We start from the raw sequence: 24,705 nt of genomic DNA, 5'->3' as shown, positions 1-24,705 counted from the left end.
AATATAATATAATATAATATAATATAATATAATATAATATAATATAATATAAATAATATAATATAATATAATATAAAATAATATAATATAATATAATATAAAATAATATAATATAATATAATATAATATAATAAGATATAATATAATATGGTATAATATAATATAATATAATATAATATAATATAATATAATATAATATAATATAATATAATATAATATAATATAATATAATTCCCAGAGATGGGTTGCAGCTGGAAGGGCATCCGCTGCGTAAAATGCTGAAATGCTGAATAAGATGGTGGTTCATTCCGCTGTCGTGACCCCAGATTAATAAAGGAACTGAGCTGACATTAAAATAAATGAATGAATAATATAATATAAAATAATATAATATAATATAATATAAAATAATATAATATAATATAATATAATATAATATAATATAATATAATATAATATAATATAATATAATATAATATAATATATATTTACTGTCCTGTATACTATAATATACTGCAGACAGATAAATTAATTGACAGACAGACAGACAGACAGACAGACAGACAGACAGACAGACAGACAGAGAGACAGATTGTTTTAATTAATTTTGTTTGTTTCTTTTATACTAATGTTTATTAATTGGTCTCAATAAATTATTTATTATTGAAATATTTTGAAGTTTTATTTAAATAAATAATCTACTAATTGTTGAAGATTTCCACGGACACAGGTGCATTTCAGTATTAATAATATATTTTTACACTTATTTATTTACATTTCCACGGGTACCTCAGCACACTCCTTGGCGATCCCCGGTATAAAAACACTGAGCTATATAATGACGTTATCTATTTATAATCACTCTCATAGAAATCGCCGATAAAAAAAACTTTAAACTTTTATTTTGCTTACTTTTATTTCGGAATCAGCAGGAAAACGAATGTCGCACTTCCTGTTTTTGCTGACTTCATTACCAGGCGTCGATACTGGCAGAGGTGAAAGACACAAACACAGAGAGCGTCGGTTTGAGCTAAAATTCGCATTTATTTCAATAACTATCTGCTTTTTCTTAGTCGACGCGGTCGTCGGACACCATCGCCGAGGGATTCAGATTTTAAAACCCGAAACTCAAAGTAAACAAACCTCATTTTTAACGTTACTCACACAGAGTGAAACAATTCCGACTGAAACTCGTTTGAATTACGTCATCATCTGCATATTTATTAAACCTTACAATACTAATCAAGTATGTACATATTTTAAGATAAGTAACTATATGATATGTTAAATAAAATCCGTTTGTGTTAACGTTACACAATCGAACTGCAGTGACGTTAAAAAAGCTCTCAGCAACGTTAGATCTTATTAATAACTATATTTTTAATCGATTATAATGGCTGTTGGTCGTTCCGAAACTCTACACAAGCCTCGTCTATGAGCGGTGGAGCTCCGGCAGGTGTTTTTAATGGGAGGCCGGTTGATCAGCTCTGAAATCAGTGGGCGAATCTTGCACAGATGGCGGAGGTACCGGCTCTGGCCCGGTTGGAGTCCCTGGCACGGTATGTGCACAAAGCGGCAGGTGAAGGCAGAGTCCTGACCCTGGCCGCCCTCCTCCTGAACCACTCCACCGTGCAGACCCGGTACCTGCTGGAGTTCGTGACCCAGCTGGCGGGACAGAGATCCACACCGCTTATCATCGCTGCCCGGAACGGACACGACAAGGTGGTGCGGCTGCTGCTGGATCACTATAAAGTGGACACGGAACAAACCGGGACTGTCAGATTTGACGGGTGAGCACTAAACGTTTGTCTTTGATGTGTGGTTACTTTTACAACACTGCATATTACGTTATTATAGCTTAACGTTATAAGAGTGTAGATTTGTTAATTGAATATCACCGTTAGCCTTCTCATATGTTAGATTAAATTATTATATATATTTAAGAAGCTTACCTATAATGTTATATTATCCCAAAGCTTCATGTACAAAACATTAGAAAGTAAATAAAAATGTACGATATAATATTGGTACAGTTTGAACACTTCTGAGGTGTTTTTTGTTTGTTTGTTTTGTTTACCAACGGTCGAAGAGGCAAAAAGAGCGGGAGTTCGTGGAGTACGGGGGTTGCCAGGTCCAAGGATAATTTTCAGCCTTATGACAACTCGAATCTCAGCCAAAATAAATAAAATGTAGCCCATAATCTTTCTTGCTCCAACAAGAGGCAATAGTTGGATTTCTAGAAAGGGAAATGTTTATTTTCTCTGATGTTTTGTAAAACACATATTTGTAGATACAAGATCCGCGTTAAAGTACTGACTAGGGTTGTCACGATACTGGAATTCGATACCACTTGCTACTGAGGATTTAAAAATGTCCATTTCCTGCAAACATTTAAGTGCTGTTAAGCGCGTTCTTAAACATCGCTGATTTGCCATTGTGTTCATGTGCTCAACAGAAATGACTGTGATTGGCTGTGAGGGTCATCAGTTCATCGAACTCAACGATAGGGCTGTGCAATTAATCAAAAATCCGGTTTCGATTTTGGCATCTAACGATTATGAAAAAAGCATTAATGGAGATAAACGATTATTGCGTCATATACCGCCCCCTTTCCAGTTGTACACATCTGTTGCTCTGCAAAGCTCGGCTTCACATGAAAATGACTAATAGCATGTACTTTAAAGTAACGTTTGCAGGACGGGATGCCCATCGTTCATTGATTCATGTTTTTAAAAGCGTGAACGAGACCGCATGCTTCTGTGTGTGTCCCTGTATCTGTGGTTACACGCTGTAAACAGTGTGAGTTTCGTGAATCAATTACCTCCACAGCCAATCACAGTCATTTCTGTTGAGCACATGAACACAATGGCAAATCAGTGCTGTTTAAGAATGTGATCCACAGCACTGAAATGTTTGCAGGTAATTGATGTTTTTAAAACTTCAGTTCTGATTGGCATCAAATTCCAGTATTGTGACAACACTCGAACTGACTGGCTTTTCGCACACCAGACAACACTTCTGAGTACCCTTTTAAGATGTGGTTGTAACTAACATTTTGCTAATTTAATATGTGATGGGCCATCAAAGAGTTTTACCTGCTCACTTACAAGTCATTGGGTTGCCAGGTAGGCATTCTGAGATTGCGGAAAAAAACTAACATTTTTGCAGCAGAGGTTACGAAAGTAGCACCCAATGATGAGCTCCTTAGTTCATAGTTATAACCTAATAGGGTATATGCCGAAGCATGCTAAAAGGACTTTTAATTTGCCAGTAACCTAAGTTAAGCGCTTCCGGTGAACTGTATGCCATTGCAAAATCGGTGCGTTCAAGTTTTGTTTTCTTTAAAAATCAGAGATCTCCACTGGCTGAGTGATATCCGATATAAAGTGAGTCTCAGATTGCACAAGAAGAACTTCATTAAATTACATTTTCCCCGCCATGTCTTTATAATATTAGCATTTATTTTACCCCAGGATATTCAATGGAGCTTCTGTGCTAGCTGACGGGCACGTGCGAGTAAACAACTTTTTGTCTTGTTTTGTCAACTAAATGAATGCCAAAGTCTATTTAACTGATTGTATTTTAATTACATTACAACAGCCATGCTGTATACGGAATCGTATAAAACGAAAAATAACTCACAATAACAGGTCACCGGAACAACACTAGCTCGGCATATACCCTATTCGATCTATGTGTAAAACCACTTTTAAATCGTTCTACCAATTCTTTTAAAATTCAGAAAGCAACAGCTAGCAAAGCGGACTAAAGAAATAAAATGGGAAAAATACCTAAGGAGACGTTGGGCAGCAATAATGCACTTTATTGGTATTGGAGACAAATAGACTGCCAAATGCTACAAATATCCAGTCAAAATCATGGAAAAGTTGTGTAGTAGTTTTAATTAGTTGTCTAATTAAATTTGAAAAATAACAGTAAATGATATCTTAACATTATCCATTGATTATTTATAAAGTTGATTTTAAAAAGTGTGTGTGGCCAATATAAAATTAAATAGATATTAGAAATAAAATTAAATAGATATTAGAAATAAAATTAAATAGATATTAGAAATAAAATTAAATAGATATTAGAAATAAAATTAAATAGATATTAGAAATAAAATTAAATAGATATTAGAAATAAAATTAAATAGATATTAGAAATCTTATTTATTTATTTCAATCTTTTTTCATTAAAATTCGTTGTTACTGACTTGTCTTTCAACCTCTACAGGTATATCATTGATGGTGCCACGGCTCTTTGGTGCGCAGCTGGCGCTGGTCATTTCGAGGTGGTGCGTTTGCTGGTTTCCCACAATGCCAATGTGAACCACACCACGCTCACCAACTCCACCCCACTCAGAGCGGCGTGCTTCGACGGACGGCTGGACATCGTGCGCTACCTAGTGGAGCACAAGGCCGACATCGGCATCGCCAACAAATACGGAAACACTTGCTTGATGATCGCCGCCTACAAAGGGCACACAGACGTTGTTTACTTCCTTCTGGAGCGAGGAGCGGATCCCAACTCTACAGCTCACTGCGGGGCCACCGCGCTACATTTCGCCGCCGAAGCCGGACATTTGGAGATTGTGAAGGAGTTGGTACGATGCCAAGCGGCGATGGTGATGAACGGGCACGGGATGACACCATTAAAAGTGGCTGCAGAGAGTTGCAAGGCTGACGTTGTAGAGCTGCTGTTATCCCATCCAGACTGTGAAGTACAAAGTCGTATTGAAGCATTGGAACTACTTGGAGCGTCTTTCGCTAATGATCGAGAAAATTACGACATTCTTAAAACTTACCACTACTTGTATTTAGCAATGCTGGAACGGTTTCGGGATCCTGAGAGAGCCATCGCTAAAGAGTTGCCGTCCCCTATTGACGCATACGGTGGACGATCCGAATGTCGGAATTTACAACAACTGGAGGCTATTCGACACGATCGGGACGCACTTCATATGGAAGGACTAATGATTCGCGAACGAATTCTGGGTGCGGATAATATTGATGTGTCACATCCTATTATATACCGAGGCGCAGTTTATGCTGACAACATGGAGTTTGAGCAGTGCATCAAACTTTGGCTGCACGCCTTACAATTACGCCAACAGGGAAACCGCAACACGCACAAGGATCTTTTACGATTTGCTCAAGTTTTCTCGCAGATGGTTCACTTAAAAGAGCCGGTCATTGCGTCAGACGTTGAACATGTTTTATGCGCCAGCGTACTAGAAATCCGACGTAGCATGGCACGCCTACAAACCACCACCGAAGCAGAATACCCGGCAGCCACCGATAATTACGAATCCAACGTGTTCACGTTTCTCTATTTAGTTTGCATTTCTACGAAAACGCAGTGTGGCGAAGAAGAACGAGAGCGCATAAACAAGCACATCTACGATTTAATACGCCTAGATCCACGTTCCAGAGAGGGATCGTCACTTTTGCACCTAGCGGCTAGCTCTAGTACGCCTGTCGACGACTTCCATACTAACGATGTTTGCAGTTTTCCTAACGCGCAAGTGACTAAGCTGCTAATAGACTGCGGCGCTCAAGTGAACGCAGTCGATCATGAAGGAAACAGTCCACTACACCTCATAGTACAGTACAACCGCCCCATCAGCGACTTTTTAACCCTCCATGCTATCATTATTAGCCTAGTAGAAGCCGGCGCTCACACCGACATGACCAACAAGCAGAAGAAGACGCCGCTGGATAAGAGCACAACAGGCGTTTCTGAAATCCTCCTGAAGACGCAGATGAAGATGAGTCTGAAATGTTTGGCGGCGCGCGCCGTGCAGCATCATCAAATCCTGTATCGAGACCAGATTCCCAAAAGCCTGGAGGAGTTTGTTGAATTTCATTGAACTGTTTATTTTTCCACTCAGATCTGGCTTTTGGGGTTTGTTTTAACTTGTGAAACGGTGCTGAGGACTTTTATTTTGACCTTGTTTACGTGAATAATGTTCCTCATTTTTCCGAACTGCTGCATTTTTAGCGACTAGAGTTTCTAGCTTCACCCTGGTTGTTGTTTTTTTAACAAATCTAAGAGAACGCCGATGCTAATGGCTACAGACTTAAGACTCTTCATGAACAGCATTTTATTGTTTAGTTCTGACAATTTGAACAGCAATTTTATTTAAAAAAGCTGCTCTTTTGTCAGGTTTTCATTTTGTTTCTTAACATATTTTATAAAAGGTTTATTTAAACAGAGTTTAAGATGTCTATTTTATAAGGAATCAGTCGGCGAGTGTTGATGTCCTAAAGCTAAACTCCGTGCCAGATTTCTTTTATTTGAATATTAAAATGTGCCTGTAACCAGAAGTTGGACATTTATAATTATTATTATTATTATTGGTGTTTTTATTAACATGACGCCACTGTAAAGCCAATTCGTGAGTCTGGGATTCAGACTTGATCATGTGCTGGAGCTCTTTTGGAGTCACGGGGCCTTACTATTCTGGATGGTGCTGTTGTGTGTGTGTGTGTGAGTGAGAGAGCAGCATGTCTTCCTGCTTTTGGCTCCGTTAGTGTGTGTTTGAGTGCATGTGTGTGTAAAATTGGCGAATCTGAATGTGGAGTTTTTTAAAACTATGTATATTTGCACCATGTTTAATTCCTAAATTACTGGAGGTTACTGTTTGTGTTTTATTTCCGAACCAAATCAAACAAGATTAAAAACATCGAACAAAAGTGATTCTGTTTGTGTAGAAGTTGAACACAGTTGTTAGCTAATGTTTATTAACTCTGTAATAACATTCGGAGGGCGTGGTCAAGCTGCTGATTGGTTGACACAAACTGGTGATTGGTTGAGGAGGTTGCTATGCTGTTGCTGTGCCAGCTTATGCTGCCTTCTCATTGGTTATTTGCTCCTTCGCTTGTTTTTTAATAAAAAATGTGCAATATTTACATAAGTAAACCAATAATGTCTATAAAACAGTCTGTTTTGAATTAAAAAAACAACAAAGATTTAATCTTTTCAGGTGATTTTAATTTATTCAGTGTTTTAAACACATTGAGCATTTGTTTGTCATCTTTACATGCGATAAAATGCAGATATAAATAATGACAAGTTGAGCGAGTGACTGTAAAATTCACTTCATCCTGTTTTATTGTGAAAGCTTGTAAAGCCATGTCATAAAATACAATTCTGTCAGAGTGACGGTGTTCAAAACAGCATACCTACATGAATTATTATTGCTGGAATATGTATACTGTGCAAAATGCGCTATTTTTTTATTTCTCCAAATGTGCAAAATCTGTTTACTGACTCACAGTTTGACCAAATATCTTGAAAGTATGCAATATAAGGTTATATTAAGCAGAAAACTAGTGTTTGGTTCTAATCGCAGCCACTGTTTTTGAGACACGCTGATACGAATATTGGGTTTAAGGGTAGTTGAGATGTCAAGAATATGTTCGTGAATTCTTGCCTTATTGCTAAATATTTAATTGTGATGATATAAATGGAGATTATACTGAATATTGCATTTTTATTGCATTTTTAAAGATTTCTCAATGAAGTGAACTGAATAAAAAACAAATGGTTAAAACATAACAAAGGACGTTTTTGCAAAGAAAAAACTGCAAATTAAATGAAAGATGATATTTTTTTTTTGGACAAAATTTGGCAAAACAATTCACAAAAATGAAAAAAAAAAACAAAAAATGCTTTTCTGGGGTGCGTTTCCCAAACAATGACATAACTCGTGGCTGAATTATCATAGTACGATGTAGTGATGAGTGTTTCCCAAACCGTAGTTGCTGTCGCAGATCCATCAGTTGTACCACGTTAGTTATAACGTAAAACATCCATTATGATGCTCTAAACGGAGCGCAGTAAAAACTTCTTTAGAGAAAAAACACATTATTATTTGTGCAAATTATATTGTGTTACACGCACACGCATTAAAAAAAAAATTCATATTAGTTTTGGTAAAAACTATGTTTCCTTTACATATATTATTGAGAATATTCTTAATAATAGCTTTCATCATGAGCCACGGCTGCATTCAAAATGGCATAAATGTTTTCAAATTGCACTAGGAAGAGAACACAATTGTCAATGTGAAGATCGCTCAAACTGAACTGTAAAAAATACTTTGAAAGCACCTAAGAGAGATAGCTTTAATACTTTAATACTTTTATTTGTTAATCTTCCAAGTTTAAATGTTGAACGTTGGAATGGAAAAGGGCTTAGGGGGATAAGTGGGAACAGAACACAACCAGGAACTCTGCTTCTAACTACAGCTCTAGAGGTGTAGTTGCAAGCGAATAAGTTTGCGATGCAATTTGCGAATGTTTGTTGCAACAATGGATTTGGTAAACGCAAAATTAACGAACTATGTTTGTAACAATGGAACTTGCTACCCTAGTTGACTAACGATGGTTTTCAGAAACGCAACCCTGGATGGCAACCAATAGATGGTTGTTTTATGGTTGATATATGGTTTTGGTTTGGTCAAGTTTTGTATTTAACAGTATATATATGTATATCAGTGGTGTAGTCCTAAAAAAATAGGTGGTGTACTATTAGGCAAAGAAACGACGAAAGTCAATGTATCTTTGATTCATTTGATATATATATATATACACACACACACTGCACTGCACAGCTGTGGTAGTTTGCTGACTAGCTAAAAAACGAGTTCAGGAGCGGGATTCTGCCGCTGTTTTTATATCAAATTTAAAGGGGACTGAGGCGATCATTTAGTAGTGTACAGGTAATCGCAAAAGTGTTGGGGGGCTGAATGGAAAATACGAGGGCTAAAGCAACGCCCATGCTGTTTTATAATTTTACTTGAACGTTTCAGCGAGACATCATTCAGCTGATTTGTTGTGATCTTCGAAAAACTCAAAAACTCAATACACAAAAATTAGGGAAGTCTAATCACGAAAACAAGTGAGTATACCGAGAGTATGATCCTCAGAAGTCGTAATACCCAAACAGCTCGTGAAAAAAGTAGGCATACTGAGTATACGTGCGTATAGCAAGGACTACACCACTGATATATATATATATTTACATTTATATATATATATATATATATATATACACACACGTTTTTTTTTTGTTTTTGATTACACTTTAAAAAATGACTCAAACCTGTTTTTGAAAAAGTTTGCATTTTGGTCTTTTGGTTATTACTTCAACTACCCTTAAACCTTTTAACCAATTCCAAACAATAATAATAAAAACACAGAAAAATACATAGAATAAAATCTTCCCGCAATAAAACTCAAACTGTATTATAAAATTATGACCAGGTACAATAAAAAAGCACTTTTTCTATACACAAAACAGTCATGAGCAATAAAATGCATTAAGGTGCACGATATTAATAATTTTAAGGTTAAATATTCTACCATTGTATGACATTATATTGCTGAACTTTTGGTATTTACAAATTTCAAGTTCAAAATTCTTTACAATGTGCAAGTGCATCAGCTCGAGTTTATGCTGAAGGTCTACAATCTGAGGTTTGTTTTATGATACACATTTATTATTCATTTTTGTAATATTGATAACATTTTATCAGCACCAAAACCTCACTCTGGTTCAAAACTGAAGACTATTCATTAGCATTTTTCGTTTACTAGTTTAGATTTCACTTTTAATTGGCCGCTCGTCCTAGAGAAGCGAGCTGATTGGTTGTGCATTAGACTTGCGGGAGCGCTGGAGAGCAGCTGATTGGCTGACACACTCCCGCGTCTGGAGAGTCCCTGAGTGATTGGCTGAGGTGGTTGCCATGTTGTTACCGATCCTCTGTTGTCTTCTCATTGGCTTCCTGCTCGTCTCTCTTTCTCTTTTGCCTGTGGAAGAATCCGAGCTGCGGATGAAGGGAAAATCCATAACGCATGTTTATTTTCCTCATTTAAAATATAAAAAATGTTTACAGATGGATATTTTTCTGCTCTTATAACTCTGTGGTGAGTTGTTTTGAAGAATATAAACAAATGTTTCAATGTAATGTTAACGTATACTATCTATGCGAATGAATGTTTTGAGTTTTTACTACAAATGTCACATCCATAACGCTGGAAATGCTCATATATAAATAAATTGATTATTAAAATGAAATGACACATTTTAATGTACAAAAAAAAGGAAAGCTATATTACTTCTTAATTTTGATGCTTGAAACCCCATTTTTTTGTCTATGCATATGTACATATACACCATATTTGTCATTTATTAGCAGAATTCCTGTGAAATGATTTAGAATTTGACTAGCTTAGCTTCAGTTTCTTCTTTAACACCTAAATTTACTGTTTTTACAAGTGTCAGCAGTAATAAAGTGGCTTTAAAGGGGTATATTGTACTAATAAACACAGTTGAAGTCGAAATGATTCGCCCTCCTGTGAAATGTTAATTATTTTTCAAATATTTCCCTAGTTATACCTTTAAGATGAATACTAGTATCTTGAAAAACATCTATTTAAATATTATATGCAGTCATCATGGCACAGATAAAAGAAATGAGTTATTAGGAATGAGTTATTACAAATATGTTGAAAAAAAAACTCTGTTAATCAGCAATTAATTGAAAAATAATACAAATTTCACAGGAAGGTGAATATTTGTCTTCAACTGTATATACTGTATTAGTACAGTTTAAATTGCTGTTGCCACACTTGTAAAAACAGTACTTTTAGGTGTCAATGAGGAGAAAACTGAAGGCAGGCTAGTTTAAGCATAGGAAAGTTGATATTAGTGTGGTAATTATTGACTTAAAGACCTTCCAGAGGGCCAGCACCAGCAGGGCCAGAAGCTGCAGTCCTCCCAGAGTGCTGCCGATGATCACCCAGACGGGGATCCGGTAATCTTCCTCCTTTCTAATCTCCAGGATAATCTGCAGAATCACACAACGCTCAAGTTAAACTCATGGAGGATTCAGCAGCTTTCGCACAGTTAAGGGTTTGTTCACACAGAATGCGTTTTTCCTCTCCAGTGCGCTGCTTTTCTATGGACCCTTTTCACATTTCCGTGTTTCTCAGCAGCATTTTGAGATATAATAATTTTGTGTATGAGGCGGCATGGTGGCTCAGTGGTTAGCACTGTCGCCTCACAGCAAGAAGGTCGCTGGTTCGAGTCCCGGCTGGGCCAGTTGGCATTTCTGTGGGGAGTTTGCATTAGTGCATTAGTAAAGGAGAGATTGCCGTAGTGTATGAGTGAGTGTGTGAATGAGGTATGGGTGTTTCCCAGTACTGGGTTGTGGCTGGAAGGGCATTCCTGCTGCATAAAAAAACACATGCTGAAATAGTTGGCGGTTCCTTCTACTGTGGCGACCTCTAAAATATAGACTAAGCTGCAGGAAAATGCATAAATAAATGAATTAATTTAGTGTACGCACACAATTCAACAAAAAAACCCATTCAAATATCCGATATCTATAAATGGGCATCCATATGGAAAAATTCAAAGCACAATCATAATGAAACTATGTTTAAATTAGCATAATTAACATATAAATCCAAAATCTTAGAAAATAAGAGAATATATATATTTCAAAATTAATTAAAAGTCATCACATCTAAATCTTGTCCTTCTTTTGTCAATATGTTGTTGTTTTTTTAAATTATCGATAAATAATTGAACATCACAGGCTAAAAATGAGTAATAAATAACTTTAACTTGTCTAATATGAGGTAAAAATCTTGATAACTATTAGCCAGAAGAGGGCAGCGTGTCACTTGAAATATTTTCATCTATTAAATGTACATTTTTCCAGAAAAAGCTTTGACAATGAGCAGCTGTGCAGAACAAAATGTGCTAAAACTTCATGGAAAAACCTGACGTTTCAGACGGTAAACAACCACCATTTCAATGTCATAAAATCTCCATATATTAATTATAGATGTGTCTGTTTTTATACTCACGTGTCTCATAGGCCGTTCCTCGTGGAGAAACATTGGGTTTGAAGGGCTCAATTCAACTGCCGCAGTCATTACCAGATCCAAACGCTTAAACTTCACCTGAGAAAACACAGAAAAAAGTGTTGTACTGGCTCTGTTTTTCAAGAAAAATAAAACGCTTATATTATGGCTCTGTTGGATCCTTGATTCTGATTGTCTGATGGTCATTCTAAGGTGTTTGGTTTGGTGTCCGGCAGGTTTCGTGAGCATTACAGCTCCATATCACTCCGCTGAATGGTTATTACACAGCTACGACAGTCAAAAGTCACATCAAAACATAACAGAAGGCTTCGGAGGAGATGAGGAAGAAACTAGTGCTACACACATGGACAAAAACCTGACAAATAAACTCTCAAATACAACATCTCAACAGTGGATTTAGTGTTGGGAGCCGAAGTATAAACAGAATAATGCACTCTTGGACGTTGAATTATAAGAAAATAATGCAGTAAGTAAAAATGGTCACTGCTTAATCTTATCACCACCTCAGGTGTGTATTATATTTTAATGATTCAACAACCCATTAATTAGAATTGTGAGATATGAATTCTAAATACAGAAAACATAAGATTTGCAGGATGCAATCTAATAATTTTATAAATGAAGATATTACAAGATGTAAACTTATAATTAAAAAGAAATGTAAAAATTGTGAGATGCAGATTTAGAATTGAACAAAAAAACATAAGAATTGTGAGATGTAAACTGATAATTTAAAATGTATAATAATTTCTAGATGTAAACTCATAAATTAAAAAACGTAATTATGACATGTAAACTCGTAATAAAAAACGTACGAATTACGAGATGTAAACTGCTAATTAAAAAACATAAGAATTACAAGATGTAAACTGCTAATTAAAAAACGTACGAATTACGAGATGTAAACTGCCAATTAAAAAACGTACGAATTACGAGATCTATACTGCTAATTAAAAAACGTACGAATTACGAGATCTATACTGCTAATTAAAAAACGTACGAATTACGAGATGTAAACTGCTAATTAAAAAACATACGAATTACGAGATGTAAACTGCTAATTAAAAAACGTACGAATTACGAGATCTATACTGCTAATTAAAAAACGTACGAATTACGAGATGTAAACTGCTAATTAAAAAACGTACGAATTACGAGATGTAAACTGCTAATTAAAAAAACGTACAAATTACGAGATGTAAACTTCTAATTAAAAAACGTACGAATTACGAGATGTATACTGCTAATTAAAAAACATACGAATTATGAGATGTAAACTGCTAATTAAAAAACTTACGAATTACGAGATATATACTGCTAATTAAAACATACGAATTACGAGATGTAAACTGCTAATTAAAAAACGTACGAATTACGAGATGTAAACTGCTAGTTAAAAAACGTACAAATTACGAGATGTATACTGCTAATTAAAAAACGTACGAATTACGAGTTGTAAACTGTTAATTAAAAAACGAACGAATTACGAGATGTAATGTCATAATAAATTAAGAATTACGAGATGTAAACTCATAAAGAACATGAATTATGAGATGTTAACTCATAATAAAATACATGAATTGCAAGATGTAAACTCTGATTTTAAAAAACTTAAGTCTTACGAGATGTAAACTCCAATAAAAAAAACGTAAGAATTGCGATATGTAAACTTCAATAAAAAAACATAAGAATTATGAGATGTAAACTCCATAAAAAAACAAGAATTACGAGAATTATATAATCTTAATAAAAAAATTAAGAATTACAAGATGTAAACAGATAAAAAAAACTTACAATTTACGGGATAATACATAAAGTCAATAATAAAAAAATGTAAAAATTGGTAATAGTCATAAACACAAAATAAAAACAAAAACAAAATTGTGCAACGTAAAATCAAAAAAAAAAAAGTCTTGATTGTCAGTCATAAACTCAGTGGTCAATCATTCGTTACTTATTTCTAACATACTCACAGCTAATAAAGTGTGAAGATTGAGCCATCCTGTGACGGTGATGCTAACGTCTGCTTGTGGAGACAGGTTGAATCTGCACTGTGCTAATAATGCGTCGCTGGTGGAGGCGTTCTGTCAACATAAACAACACAATATGGATGATATGCATTTGATCACGTCGCCAATTTGGAAAGAGAATGTGCCAGAGAGGAAGCTGTGAGCGAATCATTTCCAATTTGGAGCGCATATAGACTGCATATGAATAATCATGCCATCTGTAGCCAACAGAGAGTGATAAAGCAGGTTGAATGGTTTGATTTATTAGCACTGTTAGTTTTGCATTCTGCTGCTTTGTGAATGCAGATGAATGCATTTAGTAGAGAATAAAAAGAAATCGCTTGAAAAGATCTGAACTGAGATGTAAACTCAGAATTTCCCCCCAAAAGATGCAACGTCAGAACATTAAAAAGTCAGTGTTGGCAGATGCAAACTTAGTATATTGAGGAAATTTTTGACGTCCAAGACATTAAGAATACGTAAGAATTGTGAGATCAGCTAATTTAGAAAAAAATAATTGCGATATGTCGACTCAGTATTTTAAAAAGTGAAAACCGCAAGATGTAAAATCAGAATTAAAAAAAAAGAATTGTGAGACGGAAACTCAGAATAAAAAAAACGTAAAAATAGCAAGCTGCAATCGTAGAATATTAAAAAAACATAAGAATTGCGAGATATAAACTCAGAATAAAAAAACATTAAAATAGCAAGCTGCAATCGTAGAATAGTAAAAATGTAAAATTGTGAGATGTAAATTTAGATTAAAATACGCAAAAATAGCAAGTTGCAAACTTTGAATATTAAAGAATATTAAAAAACATAAGAATTGCGAGATGTAAACTCAGAATTTTTAAAAAGTCAAAGTTGCGAGATGTAGATTTACAATTGAAAAAAATGTAAGAATTGCGAGACGTAAAGTCATTATTTTCGAAATGTAAGAATTGCGAGACGTAAAGTCTTAGTTTAAAAAAACGTCAGAATTGCGAGACGTAAAGTTCTAATTTTCAAAATGTAAGAACTGCGAGACGTAAAGTCATAATTTTCAAAATGTAAGAATTGCGAGACGTAAAGTCATAATTTTCAAAATGTAAGAATTGCGAGACGTAAAGTCATAATTTTCAAAATGTAAGAATTGCGAGACGTAAAGTCTTAGTTTTCAAAATGTAAAAATTGCGAGACGTAAAATCTTAGTTTAAAAAAAACATCAGAATTGCGAGACGTAAAGTCATAATTTTCAAAATGTAAGAATTGCGAGACGTAAAGTTATAATTTTCAAAATGTAAGAACTGCGAGACGTAAAGTCTTAGTTTAAAAAAAGTCAGAATTGCGAGACGTAAAGTTATAATTTTCAAAATGTAAGAATTGCGAGACGTAAAGTCTTAGTTTAAAAAAAACTTCAGAATTGCGAGACGTAAAGTTATAATTTTCAAAATGTAAGAATTGCGAGACGTAAAGTTATAATTTTCAAAATGTAAGAATTGCGAGACGTAAAGTCTTAGTTTAAAAAAAACTTCAGAATTGCGAGACGTAAAGTTATAATTTTCAAAATGTAAGAATTGCGAGACGTAAAGTCATAATTTTCAAAATGTAAAAATTGCGAGACGTAAAATCTTAGTTTAAAAAAAAGTCAGAATTGCGAGACGTAAAGTCATAATTTTCAAAATGTAAAAATTGCGAGACGTAAAATCTTAGTTTAAAAAAAAGTCAGAATTGCGAGACGTAAAGTCATAATTTTCAAAATGTAAGATTTGCGAGACGTAAAGTCTTAGTTTAAAAAAAACATCAGAATTGCGAGACGTAAAGTTATAATTTTCAAAATGTAAGAACTGCAAGACGTAAAGTCATAATTTTCAAAATGTAAGAACTGCAAGACGTAAAGTCATAATTTTCAAAATGTAAGAATTGCGAGACGTAAAGTCTTAGTTTAAAAAAAACGTCAGAATTGCGAGACGTAAAGTTATAATTTTCTAAATGTAAGAATTGCGAGACGTAAAGTCTTAGTTTAAAAAAAACGTCAGAATTGCGAGACGTAAAGTTATAATTTTCAAAATGTAAGAACTGCAAGACGTAGTTATAATTTTCAAAATGTAAGAATTGCGAGACGTAAAGTCATAATTTTCAAAATGTAAAAATTGCGAGACGTAAAATCTCAGTTTAAAAAAAACATCAGAATTGCGAGACGTAAAGTCATAATTTTCAAAATGTAAGAATTGCGAGACGTAAAGTCTTAGTTAAAAAAAAAGTCAGAATTGCGAGACGTAAAGTTATATTTTTCAAAATGTAAGATTTGCGAGACGTAAAGTCTTAGTTTAAAAAAAACGTCAGAATTGCGAGACGTAAAGTCATAATTTTCAAAATGTAAGAACTGCGAGACGTAAAGTCTTAGTTTAAAAAAAAAGTCAGAATTGCGAGACGTAAAAGTTATAATTTTCAAAATGTAAGAATTGCGAGACGTAAAGTCTTAGTTTAAAAAAAACTTCAGAATTGCGAGACGTAAAGTTATAATTTTCAAAATGTAAGAATTGCGAGACGTAAAGTCATAATTTTCAAAATGTAAAAATTGCGAGACGTAAAATCTTAGTTTAAAAAAAAGTCAGAATTGCGAGACGTAAAGTCATAATTTTCAAAATGTAAAAATTGCGAGACGTAAAATCTTAGTTAAAAAAAAAAAGTCAGAATTGCGAGACGTAAAGTCATAATTTTCAAAATGTAAGATTTGCGAGACGTAAAGTCTTAGTTTAAAAAAAACGTCAGAATTGCGAGACGTAAAGTTATAATTTTCAAAATGTAAGAACTGCAAGACGTAAAGTCATAATTTTCAAAATGTAAAAATTGCGAGACGTAAAGTTATAATTTACAAAATGTAAGAATTGCGAGACGTAAAGTCATAATTTTCAAATGTAAAAATTGCGAGACGTAAAGTTATAATTTACAAAATGTAAGAATTGCGAGACGTAAAGTCTTAGTTTAAAAAAAAGTCAGAATTGCGAGACGTAAAGTTATAATTTTCTAAATGTAAGAATTGCGAGACGTAAAGTCTTAGTTTAAAAAAAAGTCAGAATTGCGAGACGTAAAGTTATAATTTTCTAAATGTAAGAATTGCGAGACGTAAAGTTATAATTTACAAAATATAAGAATTGCGAGACGTGGATTTACAATTTCAAAAAATGTTAAATTACAAGACATAAAGTAATAATTTAAAAAATGCAAGAATTGCTCAACATAAAGTAAATTTTAAACAATGTAAGAATTGCAAAATGTAAAGTAATAATAAAAAAATGTAAGAATTGCAAGACGTAAACAAAGAATAAAAAAACAAATAGGAATAGCGATATGCAAACTCAGAATATATAAAAAAAAATGTTAAATTTAATTTTGAATTCAACAAAAACTCAGAATGGCAAGTTGTAAACTAAAATGTACAAATTTTAATTAGCAATAGTTCGAAATTTGACATTAACTTTTTTTTTCATGGCAGAAAGAAGCATATATAAAATATACACACAGATAAAGTCAAATATTTCCCAAATTATATTTAACAGATTCAGGAATTTTTCACAGTATTTCCTATAATAATGTTTCTTCTGAGAAACTCTTATTTGGTTTATTTTGACTTGAATGAAAGCAGGTTTTAATTTTTTTAAACCCATTTTAAGGTCAATATTATTAGCCCCCTTCAGCATTATTAGTTTTGGATTGTTTCCAGAACAAACCACTGTTATACAATGACTTGCCTAATTACCCTAACTTTACCCTAATTAACCTAGTTAAGCCTTTAAATGTCACTTTAAGCTGTATAGAAGTGTCTTGAAGAATATCTAGTCTAATATTATTTACTGTCATCATGACAAAGAGAAAATAAATCAGTTATTAGAAATTAATTATTAAAACTATTATGATTAGAAATGTGTTGGAGAAATCTGCTCTCCGTTAAACAGAAATTGGGGAAAAAATATACAAGAGGGCGAATACTTCTGGTTTAAACTGTATATCAGTATATTGAAAACTTTCTGAGAAGTTCAGACAAAGTGTAAAATAAAGTGAGATGTGTGTGTGTGTATTGAGGGACAGTGTGTATTGTGTGTACCATGTGTGCATTGAGGGAAAGATCTTCTTCCTGCGAGGATGAGCCGGCGGTGATGACACGTGGAAAACTGCAGAGCGATCCTGACATCTGATACACACACATACACACACACACACACAAATGAGGATTTACACAAGAACAGCACTTACTAAAACACAACTACTGATCCAACTCAAACACACATTAGCAAACAACACACTCTGGAAGCAGTTAAAGCGTTTGTTTACAGCAGTGCTTCGGTTCAGATCAGCGATTCCTTTCAAAACAAGCCAACAATGATTTTCAGTAAATATCTGAGCGCGTTTAAATGAAGACACATTTACTTTAAATGAAGACACATTTATAAACAACATTTGTCTTCAAAAAAATATAAAAGTCAAGTGGTTTTATGCTTATAGCAGAAACAAACATCTGCAAAACTTAATTTGAATTAATTTATTAGGCACTTATTTTTCTTTAATTTTGATACATTAAAAATTTGTATTCTTTACTTATTCATTCATTCATTTGGCTTAGTCCCTTTATTCATCAGGGGTTGCCACAGCGGAATGAACTGACAACTTATCCAGCATATGTCTTCCAGCTGCAACCCAGTACTGGGAAACACCCATACACACTCATTCACCCACACTCAGGCACTCTGGCCAATTTAGTTCATTAATTCCCCTATAGCGCATGTGTTTGGCCAACACAATCTCACGGCAATTCGTAACTTTTTGATTTAGTGGCTAATTCGTACGAATTCGTACGATCTAATTCGTACAATTTAGTACGATTTGCTCATCCCCCAATGACGGTTGGGTTTAGGGGTGGGGTTAGGTGCCACGCCTCCTTTTTAAAATCGTACAATTTCGTACGACTGACCTCATACGAATTCGTACGAATTAGCCACTAAACTGACAAAATGTAAAATACTTACGTTTTCTCGTGAGATCAGGCTCGTTTGGACTGTGAGGGAAACCAAAGCATGCGGAGGAAACCCACGCCAACACAGGGAGAACATGCAAACTCCACACAGAAATGCCAACTGGCCCAGTCGGGACTCGAACCAGCGACCTTCTTGCTGTGAGGTCACAGTGCTAACCACTGAGCCATTATGTCTTGAGTATTTAAAATTAATAATCTTAATTAATGAATTAATTTATTTACTTTTGATTTCATTTTTTATACATTGTTGCGTTAACAGGTGTGTTTGTGTGTGTCTCTCTCTCTCTCCCTCTCTTTCCACCTGCAGGCCCCACCCTAACTACGCAGGCGACGTGCCCTGGGATTGGAGGAGGTTACCCAGGGCGTCCTTTAAAAAGGGAACGAGAGAGAGCGAGTTTTCTTGGCGTGTTGTTTGAGGTTGTTGTGATAAAGTTATTCCTGTTGCTGATTTGTTTTCGTTGATTGTGTTTCCCGTGCTGTTGTACTAGTTTTGACTTTGTGTTGTATACCCATCCGTGTTCCCCCTTCCTATTGTTTTGTTTTGTGTGTTTGTTGATTGTTAATATTGTAAATATATACACGGTAAGAGGCAGTAGGGGTTGGACGCCACTTTTCTTTTAGTAAATATTTTCACCTGTTTTGTTCTTCGTCAGGGAGACAGGTGTAGATTTAGTGTTTTTATTTCTGCTATTTTATTAGGTGTAGTAAGTTTCATTTGGGTGTTTAGTTTGTTTTGTTGTATTTTTGTTTATCATTTTTCTGTGGGTTTACCCTGAGTTGGCTTCACATTTAAAAATATATATTGTTAAATTTTAAAATGACAGTATCTTGGCCATATTTGTGTTAAAAATATATGAATAATAAAATAATTTGGTGAAGTAATTTAAAGATGCAATTAATTGATGTAATTTTAATTTCTATATATATATATATATATTTACATTTTATGTAGATATTTTTAATTGTTTTCCCTTTCATTAATTAATCAATTCATTCATGTATTCATTAATTTTCCATCAGCTTGGTCTCTTATTTATCAGGGATCGCCACAGCGGAATGAACCGCCAACTATTCCAGCATATGTTTTACACAGTGGATGCCCTTTCAGACTGCAAACCAGTTCTGGGTAACACCCATACACTCTCGCATTCACACACACACACTCGCTTTATTCAATTCCCCTATAGCACATGTGTTTGGACTGTGAGGGAAACCGGAGCACTCGAAGGAAACCCACGGCAAACACGGGGAGAACATGCAAACTCCACATAGAAACACCAGGTGGCCCAGCTGGAATGCAAACCAGCAACCTTCTTGCTGTGAGGCCACAGTGCTAACCACTGAACCACCGTGCTGCCTATTTTGCAGTTTAAATGACAATATCTTGTGCTTAAAAACAATTAATAATGGTGAGTAATGAAAACTATTTTCTACAATGGGAAGTAGGTTAAGGATGAAATTAATTGGTGGAATATTATATAAATTTCATATTAGTTTAAGAAAATTATATATATTTATTTTTTTAGGTAACAGTATATGTTTATAGTATATGTTTACATAATTGTGCTATTAAAACATTTAAAATACTGAGTATTCAAATCATTTCTCTGCATTATGAAGTAGCTTTAAAATGTAATTCATTAACAGAATGTTATATAACTTTTATATTAATTAAAATGAAATCTATACAGTAATGTGTAATAAGTAAATAGTATCTTGGACATATTTGTACTCAATCAAATAACTTTAACATTCAATTAGAAGCTATTCACTGTCTAAAAACGCACCTGCTGGATGTACAGGTCTGAGAGGTGCAAAAGAGTGTTTGCTTTTCTGGTCACGGCGAAGACGTTTAATGTGAAGAGAAGCTCAGATACGGGGAACAGGCCAAGATTCTGGATCTGCAAAACAAATCGCTCTGAATAGATTTTGTCCAAAGCAAACATTTATTTAGTTCAGATGCACAGCAAATGAAGAACGATTCCCTGGTTCACGCTGAAGAATGTCTTCTAAAGAATTTTTTGGTTGTAAATGAGGAGCTCACCTGATAAGAGAGGTTAAACGGTGGTCCAGACCCGACAGGGATGCTCTGAGCCTGTTCAGGTTTGATCTCAAAACGGGACGGACTGGAGTCTCTGGAAGAAAAACACTGCTATACTCCCAGAATCAATCAAATGTGTCAAAGATACATTTATTTCTGCTTGAATCTATTAAAGCTGTGAAGGGTCATATTTCATGACAAAATATTCATTAAAATATCTTATTTTGTGCAAATACATTGACAAGATTGAATCCCCTCATTACACCACATGAAAATATACTATAGTAAATGCTTAAGTGTATTTTACTCTATGTATTCTGTATGTAACCCTATAGTTACTATAGAGTAAAACTACAGTATTGAGCCGTTTGTTTATATTACTATAGTTAATGTTACCATAGCAACTACAGAATTACCCAACAGATTAATTACTATACTGTAGTTGTCAAGTTACCATAGCAACCATATAATTACCCAACAGATCAATTACTATACTGCAGTGGTTGTGTTACCATAGCAACTATATAACTACCCAACACATCAATTACTATACTGTAGTAGTTGTTGTGTTACCATAGCAAATATAGAATTACCCAACAGATCAATTACTAAACCTTAGTTGTTGTTACCATAGCAACTATAGAACTGCCCAACAGATCAATTACTATACTGTAGTAGTTGTTGTGTTACCATAGCAACTATAGAATTACCCAACAGATCAATTACTATACTTTAGTTGTTGTTACCATAGCAACTATAGAACTGCCCAACAGATCAATTACTATACTGTAGTAGTTGTTGTGTTACCATAGCAACTTTAGAATTATCCACATGTCAATTACTATACTGTAGTTGTTGTGTTACCATAGCAACTATAGACTTACCAACAGATCAATTACTATACTGTAGTTCTTGTTGTGTTACCATAGCAACTTTAGAATTATCCACATGTCAATTACTATACTGTAGTTGTTGTTGTGTTACCATAGCAACTATAGAATTACCCAACAGATCAATTACTATACTTTAGTTGTTGTTACCATAGCAACTATAGAACTGCCCAACAGATCAATTACTATACTGTAGTAGTTGTTGTGTTACCATAGCAACTTTAGAATTATCCACATGTCAATTACTATACTGTAGTTGTTGTGTTACCATAGCAACTATAGACTTACCAACAGATCAATTACTATACTGTAGTTCTTGTTGTGTTACCATAGCAACTTTAGAATTATCCACATGTCAATTACTATACTGTAGTTGTTGTTGTGTTACCATAGCACCTATAGAATTACCCAACAGATCAATTACTATACTTTAGTTGTTGTTACCATAGCAACTATAGAACTGCCCAACAGATCAATTACTATACTGTAGTAGTTGTTGTGTTACCATAGCAACTTTAGAATTATCCACATGTCAATTACTATACTGTAGTTGTTGTGTTACCATAGCAACTATAGACTTACCAACAGATCAATTACTATACTGTAGTTCTTGTTGTGTTACCATAGCAACTTTAGAATTATCCACATGTCAATTACTATACTGTAGTTGTTGTTGTGTTACCATAGCAACTATAGAATTACCCAACAGATCAATTACTATACTTTAGTTGTTGTTACCATAGCAACTATAGAACTGCCCAACAGATCAATTACTATACTGTAGTAGTTGTTGTGTTACCATAGCAACTTTAGAATTATCCACATGTCAATTACTATACTGTAGTTGTTGTGTTACCATAGCAACTATAGACTTACCAACAGATCAATTACTATACTGTAGTTCTTGTTGTGTTACCATAGCAACTTTAGAATTATCCACATGTCAATTACTATACTGTAGTTGTTGTGTTACCATAGCAACTATAGACTTACCAACAGATCAATTACTATACTGTAGTTCTTGTTGTGTTACCATAGCAACTTTAGAATTATCCACATGTCAATTACTATACTGTAGTTGTTGTGTTACCATAGCAACTATAGACTTACCAACAGATCAATTACTATACTAAAATGTTGTGTTTCCATAGCAACTACAGAATTAATAAACAGATCTATTACTATACTGTAGATGTTGTCACCACACCAGATAAATCAAGTACTTTACTATAGTATGGTTTACTATATGTTTACTATGTTTACTTTAAATTACTATAGTATTTTTTCATGTGTGACAGATTAAACTATGATAATAATAACACTCCTTGTAAATATAATTACTTGTTTTATTTTCATTTCATTGTGAGAATCTTTCTACTGTGTTACCTTGTGAAGAGAATATCAGCCTCATATTTCAGATTATGATGGATGTTATTGAGGTTGTCCTCTGGAAACATCTCTTCACCTTCACTGCAGCAAAATAAATAAAAAACACCTTTAAATTCAGCAAAACGATAAAACTAAATGACAACAATCAGTCTAATTTGGAATCAATAGGAAAAAAATTATTAATCTGTCTGTCCAGCCATCACTCTGTCCATCCATCCATCCATCCATCCATTCAGTTGTCCATCCATTTGTCAATCCATCTGTCTGTCCATCCATCCATCCATCCATCCATCCATCCATTCAGTTGTCCATCCATTTATCAATCTATCCATCTGTCTGTCCAGCCAACACTTTGTCCATCCATCCATCCATCCATCCATCCATCCATCCATCCATCCATCCATCCATCCATCCATATATTCATCCATCACACTGTCCTTCTATCCATTCATTTGCCAATCCATCAATCTGTTTGTCCATCCATCCATCCATCCATCCATTCACCAAAGGATCGTGACCTTACCTGGAGACCCTCAGTGAGATGTTGACATAGTTTAAGAAGACAGATCTGCTGAACTCAAACTCCAGGCGAAAATAGACCTGAATAAACAGAAACACACACACGCACGCACGCACACACACACACACACACACACACACACACACACACACACACGCACACACACACACACACTCTGTCCATCTACTCTGCAGTTGTTTACGGCTTCTGCATTTCTCATTGTGTAATTGCAGATGCTGTGATTGATGGAATTGCTGCTATGTACTGAATTTCCAAACGAGCTCAAAAGAAACTAGAGGAATTGAAGAAGAGTCTGGTGTGACGCCAGTTCAGGAAATCACACCAAAAAACCAAACAATCACACATAGTACCTGTAAACTCTCTGAGGAACAATCCCACTGAGAGAAAGACGAGACGCTATGCAGAAAATGAGCACAGAAATGACTGTTTATAAGTCCCATTTCGACAAGTATGAACAAATATCTGCATGTGAGGAGAATTATGGGATGAATTTCCGTTCTGCGGAGCTACAGATGCCTGTGTGTCAGCATAGTGGTAGATTCGAAGCTCTAATGGACAGACGACTGCTTCTCACTCAGGGCTGCTGTTTATGCTAATGAGGGAGAGATGGGCACTAGTGGGCGGGGCTTTTTTCCCCCTCTGATGACACGTACAAAGGGACAATGTCAATCAAAGTGTTTCTGCAGACTGTTTCTATCAAGTCTGATTATAACAAACACAATTAATTAATTTTTACCACAAGTGGCTGGTTATATTCACACACTGCTGACACACTGTGTTTAAAGGACTTATTAAAGTGATTTATGCATTGTAAGAGCGACAATGTAATTCGCTGGGCTTTAAGTGAGTGGGCGGAGTTAAAAATATTTATTGATGCACTATAACTGCTGATTGGTGGATTGGTAAGCAAGCATTGCA

General features: G+C 34.6%; 2 protein-coding genes across 2 annotated transcripts in view; one reads left to right on the top strand and one right to left on the bottom strand.

The window, feature by feature from the left end:
* Positions 1-952: 952 nt before the first annotated feature.
* Positions 953-6,959, top strand: fem1b (fem-1 homolog b). The gene is made up of 2 exons (XM_056451306.1): positions 953-1,790; positions 4,237-6,959. Exons 1-2 carry the CDS (start codon positions 1,516-1,518, stop codon positions 5,870-5,872), a joined length of 1,911 nt encoding a protein of 636 aa, XP_056307281.1. The 5' UTR covers positions 953-1,515; the 3' UTR covers positions 5,873-6,959.
* A 22-nt stretch (positions 6,960-6,981) lies between these two features.
* The window catches only part of itga11b (integrin, alpha 11b), an 84,040-nt gene continuing 66,316 nt past the window's right edge, over positions 6,982-24,705 (bottom strand). Inside the window, exons 22-30 of the mRNA XM_056451307.1 lie at positions 23,770-23,846; positions 23,244-23,327; positions 20,971-21,061; positions 20,714-20,827; positions 18,000-18,086; positions 13,877-13,987; positions 11,886-11,981; positions 10,745-10,858; positions 6,982-9,835 (exon numbers count right to left, since the gene is read on the bottom strand). Coding sequence (XP_056307282.1) covers positions 9,761-9,835; positions 10,745-10,858; positions 11,886-11,981; positions 13,877-13,987; positions 18,000-18,086; positions 20,714-20,827; positions 20,971-21,061; positions 23,244-23,327; positions 23,770-23,846 — 849 coding nt within the window. The 3' untranslated portion in view covers positions 6,982-9,760. The remainder of the gene's footprint in view (positions 9,836-10,744; positions 10,859-11,885; positions 11,982-13,876; positions 13,988-17,999; positions 18,087-20,713; positions 20,828-20,970; positions 21,062-23,243; positions 23,328-23,769; positions 23,847-24,705) is intronic.

Source organism: Danio aesculapii, chromosome 25 (assembly GCF_903798145.1).
Source record: "Danio aesculapii chromosome 25, fDanAes4.1, whole genome shotgun sequence".
NCBI lineage: Eukaryota > Metazoa > Chordata > Actinopteri > Cypriniformes > Danionidae > Danio > Danio aesculapii.
Note: the sequence above shows the minus strand (reverse complement) of the source record. Positions and strands in the feature narration are given on the sequence as shown.

Coding starts and splice junctions, on each gene's coding strand:
- fem1b (XM_056451306.1), top strand. CDS start 1,516: ATGGCGGAGGTACCGGCTCTGGCCCGGTTGGAGTCCCTGGCACGGTAT. Junction 1,791..4,236: donor GGGACTGTCAGATTTGACGG/GTGAGCACTAAA, acceptor CAACCTCTACAG/GTATATCATTGATGGTGCCA.